This window comes from Penicillium subrubescens (genome assembly GCF_028828155.1).
Source record: "Penicillium subrubescens strain IBT 31985 chromosome Unknown utg000002l_segment0_segment0, whole genome shotgun sequence".
NCBI classification, from domain to species: domain Eukaryota; kingdom Fungi; phylum Ascomycota; class Eurotiomycetes; order Eurotiales; family Aspergillaceae; genus Penicillium; species Penicillium subrubescens.
The window spans coordinates 6,548,282-6,561,492 of record NW_026643152.1 but is presented as its reverse complement, the minus strand read 5'-3'; the positions used below and the strand labels follow the sequence as shown (position 1 = coordinate 6,561,492).

At 48.5% G+C, this 13,211-nt stretch overlaps 1 protein-coding gene across 1 annotated transcript; it reads left to right on the top strand.

Annotated features, from left to right (window-relative positions):
• Nucleotides 1–6,165: 6,165 nt before the first annotated feature.
• N7473_003701 (uncharacterized protein) lies at nucleotides 6,166–6,360 on the top strand (the record flags this gene model as incomplete). Its single annotated transcript, XM_057149641.1, has 1 exon — nucleotides 6,166–6,360. The coding sequence occupies one exon, from the start codon at nucleotides 6,166–6,168 to the stop codon at nucleotides 6,358–6,360; it is 195 nt and encodes a 64-aa protein (XP_057013295.1).
• Nucleotides 6,361–13,211: the final 6,851 nt, after the last annotated feature.

Below are 13,211 nucleotides of genomic sequence, written 5' to 3'. Positions count from 1 at the left end.
CCTAGTCAACAACTAGATGTAGTGTGGGTCGAGGTAGAAAATAAAAGTGATCTCCTTGAAGAAAGTGGGAAGAGGGGGGAGCTTTAAAATAATGTTTCTTCTTTCCTCAAGATAAGAAGAAAAGAAAAGAGTCAAAAAAGCATGGAGTTGCAAGAGGGAATTAGGCGGCTTGGAGGGAGGAGGAGGAAGTATTTCAAGCTGCGCGCGGTCCAGAGCAATGGGAGGCAGATCTTGGGGGATCGATTTACGATTTGGCTTTAATTTGTAAAATTGTTAATTGCTAATTAGTTTAAATCCTTTTATTTTCTACGAAAGTACTGAGTGGTAGGTGACCAGAAAGCAATCTGGTAAACCGTGCCACAGCTAGCTAGGATGATCCCTGAGGGTCGAAGGGCCGTCAGAACCCTGGGGATCCCCGGCAGAAGCTATGTAAGAGTTTGGGAATATTAATTTAATTATTTTTGGGGATGGGATTTCGATTAGCGTTATTGGAATTATGATTATTTAATTTCATTTTGATTTTTCAATTTAATTATGATCACGCTATGCAGGACGCAGCGAGATTGGCGTAGTGGAGGGACATGCAGGTATGAAGGATGCCAACCAGAAGGACTAACCCAATAATCCGAATCACCCACCCAAATTCAACTGAAATTTGTACTAAACCCAAGCTAAATAAGCTAATGCACAAAGTCCAGTTCCCGATTCGGTTCATATCCCTGTCAAGTTCGACTTGACTATTTGGAGATCGCCATGACATTTGGGCTCCAGAATTTGTTCTTTTTCGATTATTTCAATTCCCACAATTCTTAAACCATTTACCATTGCCCTTGTTCTATAACTCTGGAGCCGTACTTGTGCTTCTACTTCAATTATCTATTTAAATTTCACTATTTGACAGTCCCGCTTAGCGTTGCGTCCGTTCCTCGGCGTGCCTCGGGATACAGCGTGGCGCTGTCGATTGGCGATCGACCGCCCCTCTCTTGGATTTTGGTCCTTTTCCCCACCACAGGGAATCAATTACATTTGTTAGAAAGTACGGAGGATTTTCTAGTAGTTACCAACCGTCTGGAGGGGACCTGAGCGAGATCGGAAAGCTGCTTTGTCATTGTCCCAATCGCGGATCCTGATCAGATCCTTCGATTGCTATTGGCAGCTTCAAAAGGCGAGGCAACCACTATGATGTTAGTAACCGTTTCCTTCATTCACAATCCTAAAATCTATGGTTACTCTTAGCCTATTAGTCTATGACATAGTGATCATGATCAAAATTCTGACGGAGGGTTCTTTCCACCTTCCTATCTGACAGCCTGACAGGCTGTGACAGGGGCGGGAGGAAGCGCGCGGGATCCACGTCAAACCAAGGAACGTTTCTTTGTTTGACATCCTGATTCCAGGTATCGTCGTCGCTGGACTTAGTCCCGATTACTTGTTTACTTCGTACAGACCCTGGTCGCACTATCTACTGTATATGCGCAGTCAGAATCCGCCAGATACAGGTATTGCGCCTCCTTTTTTTTTTTAACAAAAGTCCAGTTCCAACTTTCCTCCTCTCGATATGTCCATAGCGTTCGTGTTCAAAAGCACTCGCTCAGGCCCTGCCTTGCGTCGGGGGGCCCACGCCCATACGCCGTGTGGGTGCTAGTCTTAAGAGTACGGCGCGCCGATCGACCTCAGCTTCTCGGAGGTTCCGTAGCGTGGGAAATACGTGCAGATTCCTCGTCAGGAACGGTTTACGGAGTACTGCGGGCTCTGTATAACTGACATCCCCGTAAAGTAAAGTAGTACTGTAGGATCCCGTATCGCCTTCCTACACCACAGTAGTTGCAAGATCAGAGAAAAGACAGAGAGTGGGGATGGGAAAGAGCTCCCCCGCGAATGATTTCGGCGTGACCTTCTTGTAATTGACCTAATGGCCAATCAAAGTCACCACTTAAAGTGCCAACACCTAAAAGGACCAAAAAGGTCGAAAAAGCTGGACGACAGGTTGGATAGGGCCGTGCTTCGATCTCCGGATCTGAGCGTGATGTGCCCCGGCGCTAGTTTTGCAGGGGCCGCCTCCAATAAGCGAGGACACCCGGGGGCCTGGAGGGGTGGCGGTGGTTTCTACGAACCTATGAATGTGCCGATTGACCATGACCCAACATCCTGGAACCCGGAATGTCCAAGGATGACTCGCTGATAGGGCTTGTTGTGGTGGTTTTCTGCCTTTTGTCGTTAGTGGAAGAGGGTTTGATAGAGGTTAAGAATACATATCTCATTCATATATCAGACAGGCGTTGATGGTTCCAGTGTCGCCATTGGAAGATTCCCATATGGGCGACGGGCCGATGTCTGTCATCGCTTGGAGAACTCTGCCCCCTCCCCTGGACCTTGTCGATCGGCCTCGGGGACCCCCTCTACCCATTGAATCCTCCCACCGGGCGTGGGCCCGGGTGGTTGGTGCTTGAACCTGACAGGAACGGCCTTCGCGGGGTTGTTCGGGATGCCTAGCCAGGATATGCTGGATTTGTTCGCACTTCTAGGCCACACTTTCAGCTCCAAAAAATCACCCCTGAGATCAGACCCTCGCATTTGATCAAATCAATGATTGGATCAGGCGACTATTTATTCTCCAGAAGTGTAAGAGAGTCCAGACAGGAAAGTGGAATGAACAAAAGCACCCAAATGGACCTTGAACAACCGGTCTGGCCGAAGAATACGGAGGAGGATACGAAATGAGTTTGTTAGAGTTGAGATCACGAGGAACAAAAGGACGACTCTAACACAAATCGAGCCTCGTAGTGATGAAAGTACTTGTGGTTAGGTACGAGGGATGAGAGAATCATCTTGATGAAGGACGTACTCCGTATTAGTTCACTCCTTTCTCGATGCTCTGGTTATTCCGGCCAATCGCTCTGCATTCCATCCTGAGCGCCACTAGTACTTTCTAGATGGAGTCAAACCGTCATCAACAACGATCACCAATCCAAAAAGCTCTCTCAGAGGCTGCCTCGCCAACCAGGCCTTCGATAATCTCTACCTGCGCTGGTTAGCTGCTGTACTTTGTCAATCGCCCCCAAGTGTCTCGGTCGTGGTCTAGATGGAATACGGGGGAGGATACAATTCAATTTTGGGGTTGGAAATTCCCTTAGCAAGACAATGTAACAGGTGAGCGACTACCATGATTTGAGTGGACGGAAATATGGTCTCTTTGTTGCGCAAGCATTGCTCGCCCCCTGTCTCATGAACTAAAAAGCACCAAGCCAGACTAATATAGTCCCAAAGAACGGATTAGCCACTCCGTCGGCGATGAGCGACCGCTAGTCGTCTCCTCGGGTCCCATCTTCGGTCTTGGGTCCCATCGGGTCACCTGTGCTCATTAATCTAAATAATGATCTAATGATCTAATGATCCCGGGGCGTCGTACCGAGGCCCATGGGAAAGGCACCATCTGTCAACGCGTGCATCTCCCGGGACGGGTGGATTCATCTTGGGGGCCATTTGAACCCTCTGGTCGGGTCGGGCTGCGGCCAACAAGGTCTAACATTAGGTATCGCGATGTCTGCAATCAGTTAGCAGTGAGCCTAGTGATATAGTGCTGATGGTGATCATAGTTAGCAGGACGGAAAGATCAAAAGGCAACTGTTATCTACGTTTAGTCCGCGGAGTTGGATGTACAGTGCAGCCGAGTCATGCGCAAACAAAATCCCGAGTGAGTGGTGAGTGGACTCGTACCTGCGTCGTCTTTGATCGATGTCGATTGCCTTCTGTCTAATTCTTGTGATAGTGTTCCAACTGTCTGGTTTTTGATGCCTACTAATGTTTAAGCGAGCGCTATCTTTGATTTCGTTCAATTTATTCTTTATTTCTATCTTGTTTCTCAATGCCTCCATTCTGGACGGTGGTCTTCTAAGTTCCGACTATACCCCGCCACGCCTGAAAATCGAGGCGATGTCACGGAGCAACATTACAATATCGTAACTAATTGAAGTACCATTCTACGATGACACTTTTTATCCGGATCGGTTCTGGTGAAATTTAGGTTGTCGCATGGGCAATAGACTAAAACTGACGTTTCGAACCCTGGTCGTAGTACTTTGGGAGCTATTTGTCATTTCCAATAACTTGATCAGTGGGTACAATAGGTATCTATGTACTCCGTAAACCAGCTAGATATCTACGATCGTCCCATCTATGATAGTCACTACGATGGAAGACGTACAGTAAAGTACTCCATTCTATTACTCCTTTGTGCCGCTGTGATCAGTCTCAATATCGAGGCAGAGATCTACCGTAACCCCACCCACACTAACTGTCTGAACCAGTGAGCCATCGTCCGTAACAATAGTAGCCAACGGCTTAACGCCCGGAAGCAGACACGCCATTATCCCAAGCACGTCGTAAGGGGTGGTGGTTTCGAAGTCTTAGTTTGCAAACCCCCACCCCCTCCTGGCACCACCACCAACGATCGATAACACCCAACCGTCCAGTCCACCCGCCAAACGTTCGGTCGCTGGCAATCTCCCGTCTTGACCCGGCGCCAATTTGCTTTTTGCGAATTACCGTCATATTGCCAATGCGATGTGCACTCGGACTACGCGTTGGTTAGGGCGCAAACTAGTATCCCGTGGTGGCTGCGGGCGGACACAATTGAATAGTTAGTGTCCACTCTCTACCGGACTGTAGTTTACTCCATGATTTTGAGTCAATCCGCGGAAATCATGAACACAGAAAGATGATAACGTACTTTGAGCAAAAATGGTGTGTTTTCGACAAAGACGGATTCTACGGAAGTCTACCGACGATCGGAATTTACCCCGAAGTTCGAATCGTGTAGTACTGTAGGCAATTAACTATACTGTGAGCACACAAAGCGACCGAGGCCTGGATAAACCCGAGTAAATCGCCCCTGGTCCGGCGACGCCGCTTCGTAAATGCCGGCATAGTGGCGATAACCCCCTTTTTCACACTTTATCCCTGCTAATAGCCTAATACGGAATAAAACTCTATTTCAAGTGGTAAAGTGCGAGATGCAGACTGCAAAATGCATGTAGTCCATACAGTAGTATAGTAGAAAGTGCAAATGCAAACGCATAGACCGACTAAGCCACGTGTGGCTCAGCTCTACATATTCTCGGCTGAAACCTACTAAACTGCAGTGATGAGAACTCCTACTGCATGCACAGTGAAGAAAAGTCTTGGACCTCCACCGCCACACTCGCTTTGCACGCTGACCGCTGAGCCGGGGCCACATCAGACCCCGAGGTTATATTAAGGTACAGGGAAGGTCCCTGTAAAACAACCCCTGGGCACTCCTCCATTTGCCAGCCTGCATGTACGTGCTGTCAGCGTCTCCATCACTGTCACTATTCATGTCAAGATTTGCGAGTCTGATATCGAGTACTTTTAGCAGGGCAAAAGGGCGGGTTTGGAGTCAGATTTGCTAGTCAGTCATCTACTTTGAGCGAAACAAGGCAAGAAAGGGAATGAGCATGGGGAACTAGTGTGGTTTGAGAACGGACAAACACCAAACGAAAAGTTGGACCAGTCTTCCGTACTTCATACACTGAATTATGATCATGAGGATCGGAAACAGGATGATTATCATGACAGCCCGCTCCTACCGCCGGAGAAGGTGGGAGAAACGGTGTTAGGGCGATCGAGAAATGAACCAGAACGGCGCCGGAGCTGTTCGGTCAGCTTCCCCCCATGATGCAATCACCCTGAAACTCGGGGAGGCGCTTCCTTGGCTAAGGAATTCAGAAAGCTGGGAACTGGAAATGGAATGTGACAGCGGGATGAGCACTGACAGGCGATCCGGCAAGTGGGTTAGTGGAGGGTCGGGGATGAGAGCGGTTGGTTTAGTTCGTGATGGAGGCTTGGGGGCTTGGAGGATTTGGGGGTAGTAGCATAAGGTGGTGTCTTATAAAACTGACTTACAAGAAGAGGAAATTTGATTCGGTCGGAATGTTTGGATTCGGGCGATGCTTGATTTTGCAGTCTGTTTGTATCCGCGGCATGGCACTGGAACGAGGTCCGGCTTTGTTTACTCTTAATGTATGCAGTGCCCGAAATGTCATAGGGAGATGTAGTTTTCCGAGTTTTCTCTTCTTTAACTACGGAGTAGACTACTGCAGTCTACTCTAGTCTCGATCATACATTTTCTACAGTATACATTCAAGGATGTTCACCGCCAACTGGTCATCACTGCAGCCATCTGTACTTTGGACCGCTACTTTTCTCACCAGCCCTCCGCGATCAAGTTTCCTGCTTTGGACAATCCCAATGTCAATCGAGACTGCCACCTGGCACGCTCCAGATCGTTCTTCTATCCCTTTCTTCGATACGAAGAGCACCTGCGAGGAAAAGGGGGTGTAGGCTGAGCAGGTGTACAGCGAGCAAAAAGTCGAAAATTGGAGTCTGTTCGCGAGACAATTGCACGATCCAGACCGTCGTTGTCAGGGTGCATGGGTGATGAGCAGCACACAAAGGTACCTGGAGGCAACTCTACAAAGAAAGTCGGAGTAACTATTGGGATGCGATCGCAGAGACTGCCCGTTATGGATGTTCTAGAGTACTCTATACGACCTCCTTCATCGAGAACAGAGGTACTTTGTGTGAACCTTGGCTTCACCGACCAGGAGAAAGTCTAGATGAGGTTGATGAAAGGCCAGAAGAAGTCTATTTCTCTCGTATTCTTGATGAATATCAGGATACTCGTTGCCGGACTCTATTTGAATTCTCGGGACGCCAGGTGAGCGGCCTAGCAAGGCACACCAGAACTAACGCACCGGAGAGTGACCAGCCGAGCGGCCGCCCACGAGATCGATCAATGATGCGCAGCGATCGAGGGCTCATCGGAGCATCTGGTTAAGGCATGATGTCATGCCTTACACGGGGGTCCTTTTGCTGGGGAGAGAGTTGTGGCCAGGGGGTAGGATAGGAGTATGGAGGGGTGATGGGGGCGTTCATGGGGTCGCTTTGGGCACTTTAGGACCTTTGACCAACAGACAAGGTTAACATGTTCAAAATCACCGCACTAGTCAGTTTCTGGACGGGTTGGGTCACCTGCACAGTGCTTAGGACGGTCCTCTTCATTCTCAGTATGGAGTCGTGCATCTGTACTTTTGGCAACCCCTCGATCGGGACGACATAACTGGCTATCGACGAAACTCTGGCGCCGTCCCTTTTTGGAGTCTGCTGCGGGCCTAGACTCAGAAAGCATCGACAGGATGCGCCATTGACAAGCCATCTGGACGCCCCTAATCAGCCACGACGGGGCCGGGGACGGCGGACCGGGGCGACTAAAGCTGTCAAACCCCCGTTAAGGTTAGTCTATAACTTGAGGTGATCCACCGGAAACCCGCCGCTGAGGGTCAGAGTTGGCAATCATCGGCCCTCTCGTCTCTTTGCTAAACATTTTCTGGAAAACAACCCATCGTCACACCGAGATCGCCCATGGTCTTTTTGTAAAGCGTGTGACTCCTTTTTGACTCTCGATCTGACCTCATCTCATCTACTCTTCTAATTGTCGATTTGGGGCGGTTTCAGGACGCGATTTTGGCCGTGTGCATTGTTTGTTTTAGGAAATGCGGTTCCTGCTAGTGACAGAAATAGGAAACCTACTACGCTGCCTCGCCTATAATCAGCCTAACTGTCTACTCCATATAGGGCAAATTGTCCTGGATGATCGACTCAACCACAACTGTCAAAAGTCCGACAGTATGGTTACACTCCGGTCCGCCCCCTAAGAGGAAAATAGATACCGAGGGTTTGGGCCAAAGTGGAGGAGGTGGTAGATCGCTAGGAAGATTTTCGTCGCAGGATAGCCAATGTGCGCCAACATCAGCCCTCCTTCTTCGCCTCGATAAGACGATGGCGTAGTCTAGGCACCGCCTGACGGGTTTTTATGGAGTTCGGATTACGCATTACAAATTACGGCATACTCACTATAACTAGCATATTTTTCTATCGATCTGTAGATGTTAGAACGGTTTGACTATTTACCTATTTGCCTCCCCCCTATCCATACTCTCGGGTTCACCACAAATAGACTTGACTACTATGGCTAACGCCATTCATTGCATCAATGCATTCCTTGTGGATTGCAATACGAACTAAATACCCAATTAGCCCCTCCAACGAAACAAAAAGCAATGTGAGACCGCAGGAAATTATTCCCTTTCATTCTCCATACTGGCCCGGCCCGTCCGCCGCGCCCATTATGCTGCCCCTCCTAGCTCGGTTCAGCCCGACTGGACCAGTGTCAACTGCAAAATGGAAACGCAGGCAAATGTAGACTGCAGAATGTAGAATGCACAATGCAAGACAGGATGGATACTCTAAACAGGGGTAAACGGGGGGCCCAGGCGGACTATTGTTCTCACTTACGTACCACGCTGCGATAATGTACTTTGTTGACACAAAGTAAAATGAAGCCCGATCGCTCGGTCAACACAGACAGTGACAAGAAGACTACGATCTCTTGGCTAGGAAATAATACTAAGGTACCATGTTGCAGGTTTTGTTTAGGATTGAAACTCAGTAGATGGAGATAGTGGCAATCATTTCTTCACTGTAGATGCGACATTAGTTACAACTAACGGCAGTGTTGGCCCTTCACTTTGGGCATTCTGCAGGACTGTATGTTCCGACTTCCCCTGGAGGCTTATAAGCGCTTTGCATTTTCAATCTACCAATGATGTCAAATAGGGCTACTGTAATCGCCGACCGAAACCAGGTTCGATCGCGCGATTAGCTCTGGCGGATGCTGCGGGAAGACGAAAACATCCTCGACGCTGCGCACAGGGCTCAGCCGCGTGGAGATGACACCTGGTCCTTGCCCAGGGGTTTTGTTATTAATTGACATGAGATTTTATTGATTACATAGTTAATGTATGATCCAATAGCCCGAGATTTGTAGTACCTCGTGCCCTATGTATACGGACTGGGGATCAATTCATAGCCTTGTGGAAATCCTTTGATCTTCTGTGATTTGGATTATTGCGACCATGTTTCATCACTAAAGTACGGGATTGGTCAACGATTTCCTTTTTTGTCGTTACTTTTGCAAACCCCCTCTGATGAGGACTATGAAGTAAATTGATTCGATGACTGGGGGAAATGGAAGTGGTCATTCCGCTATTTTACCTTTTGCCTTGTTACACTAATTCAAATCCCCATAACGGTACTTGTGCACATATACTATTCCCAAATCTCGAGTGATCGCCCAGCCAGCAGGTCGCTTGGGTAAAACCCACAACAATAATGGAGTTGTCAGCGACGAAAAAGAAAAGATCACAAAATAGGCAAAAAGGCGCCCTTGCGTAGAGGATTCCGGAGAAGTTCTCCAGATATGTGGTTCGTTCTCATTTGTGGCTAATAAACGTGGACATTATGCGCATGAAAAGCCATGTGTTTTCTGTCGGGGGAAAGGGGTACACAGGAATGTCAAAACCCACGTATGGAGAAAGTATATCCTCCGCTTTAGAGCATAGTTCTCGGATCAACCTATCTGCATATCGACTTCTACTCGTTTCCAGCTCAGCTCAATGTCCTCAATGTCACACAGCCTCGTATATTCTTCAAGACCCAAGCACCACAGACTGTTCCCAGTTACCTGGATATCCTAACTGGGGCAGAGAGGTCCGTGAGTGACTTACAGGCCAATGCCCTGGGGTAAATGGGACCCTCTCCATCCAATCCTTGCAGGATACTTGTGAACAGGCAACCCTTGTTCCAATCAGCTTCGAGAATGGCCCAGTTCCCCCAAAGAGCACCCCTGTCTAGCGCCACGCCCCATGGCCCCTGCTGCATGGCGCTATGTCCAGATATACACAAGTGCAAAGCTACACGGCGCGCTAAAATCTTCCCCGGCGGCCCAGCCCCATAGTTTCCACCCTTTCGGAATTCCCACCACACTGGGACGATACTCTTCACTCCCTAAGGGTCGTCGCGATGGCATGCATAGGTCCAGCGGGCCTAGATCTCGTCTGATATCATGTTTCGCTTTCTCTTTTGAAGTTTAAATTCTTTAAGAATGGACCAGTGAGAGGCCGCCATTCATAACACCCTTCAAAAGTGCACAAAAACGACTAACTTTGACCATAATTGCGGGAGCTTATTCTTGTAAACCCGACCCTATGGGATACCCGACCCGGTGGAGCTTGATCTAATTGTATTTAGTTTGCGCTGGTTCCTCTGCAATATGCACTCCAGTCCCCTCTAAAGCCTGCAAGCACGGACAAATTGCCCGAAACGGGGGCAGTGAGATCGTCCCTGGAGATCCGCACTGGAGCCCGATCAGAGTACATTGGCTGAAACAATGTCGTTGTGCGTTGAATCTGTTCAACTTTTCATCTGGCCATGGTTTTTGCCCTACTCTGCACAATGGAGGCCCAGAACTATGCGGTATGCACGATGAGATCTGCGATATGCACCTGGTAAGGCGAGACCAATGGGCTTACTCGCAAGCCACCGTTATGACGACCAACTTCACCTTCTTCAAATGGATTAACTTTGTGAATTCAGAATAGGGCAAATTGCTTCGTCAGGTGAACCCTCGAATGGTCTCATACATGACTAGCTAACGTTACCAAATTGCGCTGTAATTACTATTCTATCCTCATTTCAGTGTAGTTAAGAGGACCAAGTCCCCGGAACTGGGTTCCACATTGCCGGAGAGGCCCGATCCACGCCAGGCGATCCGTGGCTGGGAAACTGGGTTCGCGGGGTTTCGTTAATCGTGACAAATACTGGATGTGGTACTTTTGAAGCCAATCTACCCCGTACACCGCTGTGGTTATCCTGCTGAGAACCCATCATGGCTTGATCACGAGACAAGAACGAAATTATTCTTACCTTGCGGATAAGTCCCTATAATTAAATGGTCATGAGAGTATCACAGAGGAGACTGTGTTCACTTGATTCTAGATTGAAAATGTAAAGTCTTTATCTAGTTCCATATGTCGTTATCATTCCAAAACTCCCCGATGCAAGGCACTCGCCTATCATCATGATGAAATCCTACGAGGCCATTCCTCGGGGTCCAACCGTTCTAACGACCCTAATTAACTCTGTTAACATACTCCGCAGTTATACTACATTGGAAATTCATCACTGGAGCCGTCCTAATTCATATTCTGCCTCCACCCTGAACGACAGGCCAAAGCGCTGGCGGAACTCCGATTCCCAGATCCCCGAAGAGAAAGTGATCCCAACATCCTGGTATCCATCGACGATCACCACACCTCCCAGCCATGAGGGTCCATCTCATCGGGTATGCAGAAAACTCTGCTTCATCCTCCACCTTCGGTGCCCATCTATGGAACTAAAGTATACAGCGATTGTAGGGACTACTATGCGGGTACGATAGGCATGCTCTAAGGGAACGGATGGAGTCCCACTATGGCCGTACCCCTCCACTGCTGAAAGGATTCAAGCTTACGATAATCCCCGCAAGCAGATCCTGGCGGGTGTTCGCGGACTATTTCCTTGTTTCCGAAGCTTTATTGTACTCAAGATGCAGGACTGCTCTCGATCGGTCTGTAGGACTGCAGCTGCAGATCATACGCATACTTCGGAGAACTAGATTCATGAATGTCTACGGTCAATGCGGTTCCATTTGCAGCGCTGTGCAACATGCTTAGGCCCGATGACCATGTTTTACGAGGGGTAAAATTGGCGATCTGAGAGCGGAAGTGGGTTAAGGCTGGCTAGGGTGGTTACCATGTACCAGGATCGCATAATGCAATCCCTGGTCTGCGCAGAGGTTATTTACCTTTCCTACTGTAGTACGCCATTGACGTCCATTCTGGTTTGTTGGATCAATTTTCGGCTTGATCTGGCTGGGTCTTCGGTGATGCGTTGTAGATTCCCATGCCCGATATAGTATTTGTTTTCCCTGGAACAATCGTATATATCTGCACATTATGCATATTGTCGCAGGTACGAGGTGAAATCTCGCATCGACGTCAGACAATGGCTTACTCCAGTAAGCCGCCACCCGGTCTACTGATGCGGGGAAAGATCGCATAAACTCGGGGTTACTCGGTGCAGGAACATGGCTGGAACAGGGCTGGAGTTAAATGTCTATTGATGCGATGATAGACATGGATATGCCGGATCGTCCGATCCGTCTGCGCTTGAATTCAAATCGATCTCTTATTATTGGATGGGCTATATGATTGGAGTCCAGGGTACAGGACGCCGTTACTTCCAGTGGCAATGGACAGGATCTGCTGCGGAGAAATGCTTCTGTTTTGGGGACCATTATGTACATAGCAGGGATGACCCATGGAAAAACAAGATGCCATCTACATATCGTCCGAATATGATCTCAATAATACTCAAACATCATTGGTCCATCGGCGAGCAAGAGCCCCTAGAACCAGATGCTGGAACGGGGACGGCGATTCCCCGGAGGCGCCAGAGCACTGACCCCCGCGAGTATCCATCTATTATCCCTTGCCTCCACAGCAAGCGCAATGGCTCGAGTCCAACTCGACCACAAGAGCTGAAATAAAGGTCCTTCCTGAAGCCAGAAACTGCATCCCCCAATCACGCTGCTGGCTCAGAATAATGAAGAGTCCGTAGGCGTCAAAGCACAGACGGGGTAAGATGCCCGGCACAGATACATACATATCCTTGAAACAGCAATGGAAGTCAGGAAGATGGGGGCGATGAGTGGAGGCATACAAGGCCGTTCCCGATCTTGATCTGATCTGCCTGAGGCGATATGACATGCGCCCTCCTGTGCCACGCGACAATTGATACATTGACTGGCTGGGGCTGTTACCAGTGGATCGCACATTCTAGCGAGATGAGGTCGAGGATTCAGGTACACTGCGTCTAGATACTAACTAGTATCAGATAGCTAGAGGCCTGAGCGATTGATATGAACCGCAAATTTGAGCTGTAGCTAGTGAAAATATAGAAGCGGCCCCGAAACAGTTGCAGGTCTGTGGAGAGTATTTTAATTTAGAAATCAGGATTGAGAATTCGTACTTTCAATCAGGCAGGTAGATAGGCAGCATGAATCTATTCCAAATTTTGAAGTTTTCATATGTAGTCTACAAGCGCAATTTTCTGTCATGAGCATTGATCGGGCTACGCAATCATGCGTTAGGTAAAGATCTCGCCCCTTCGAAGGGACGAGGCCAATCCGGCTGAACTGAAACTCAATCATCGCATTGCAAATGATTACCTTTTCATCATCACTATTTTTTTTA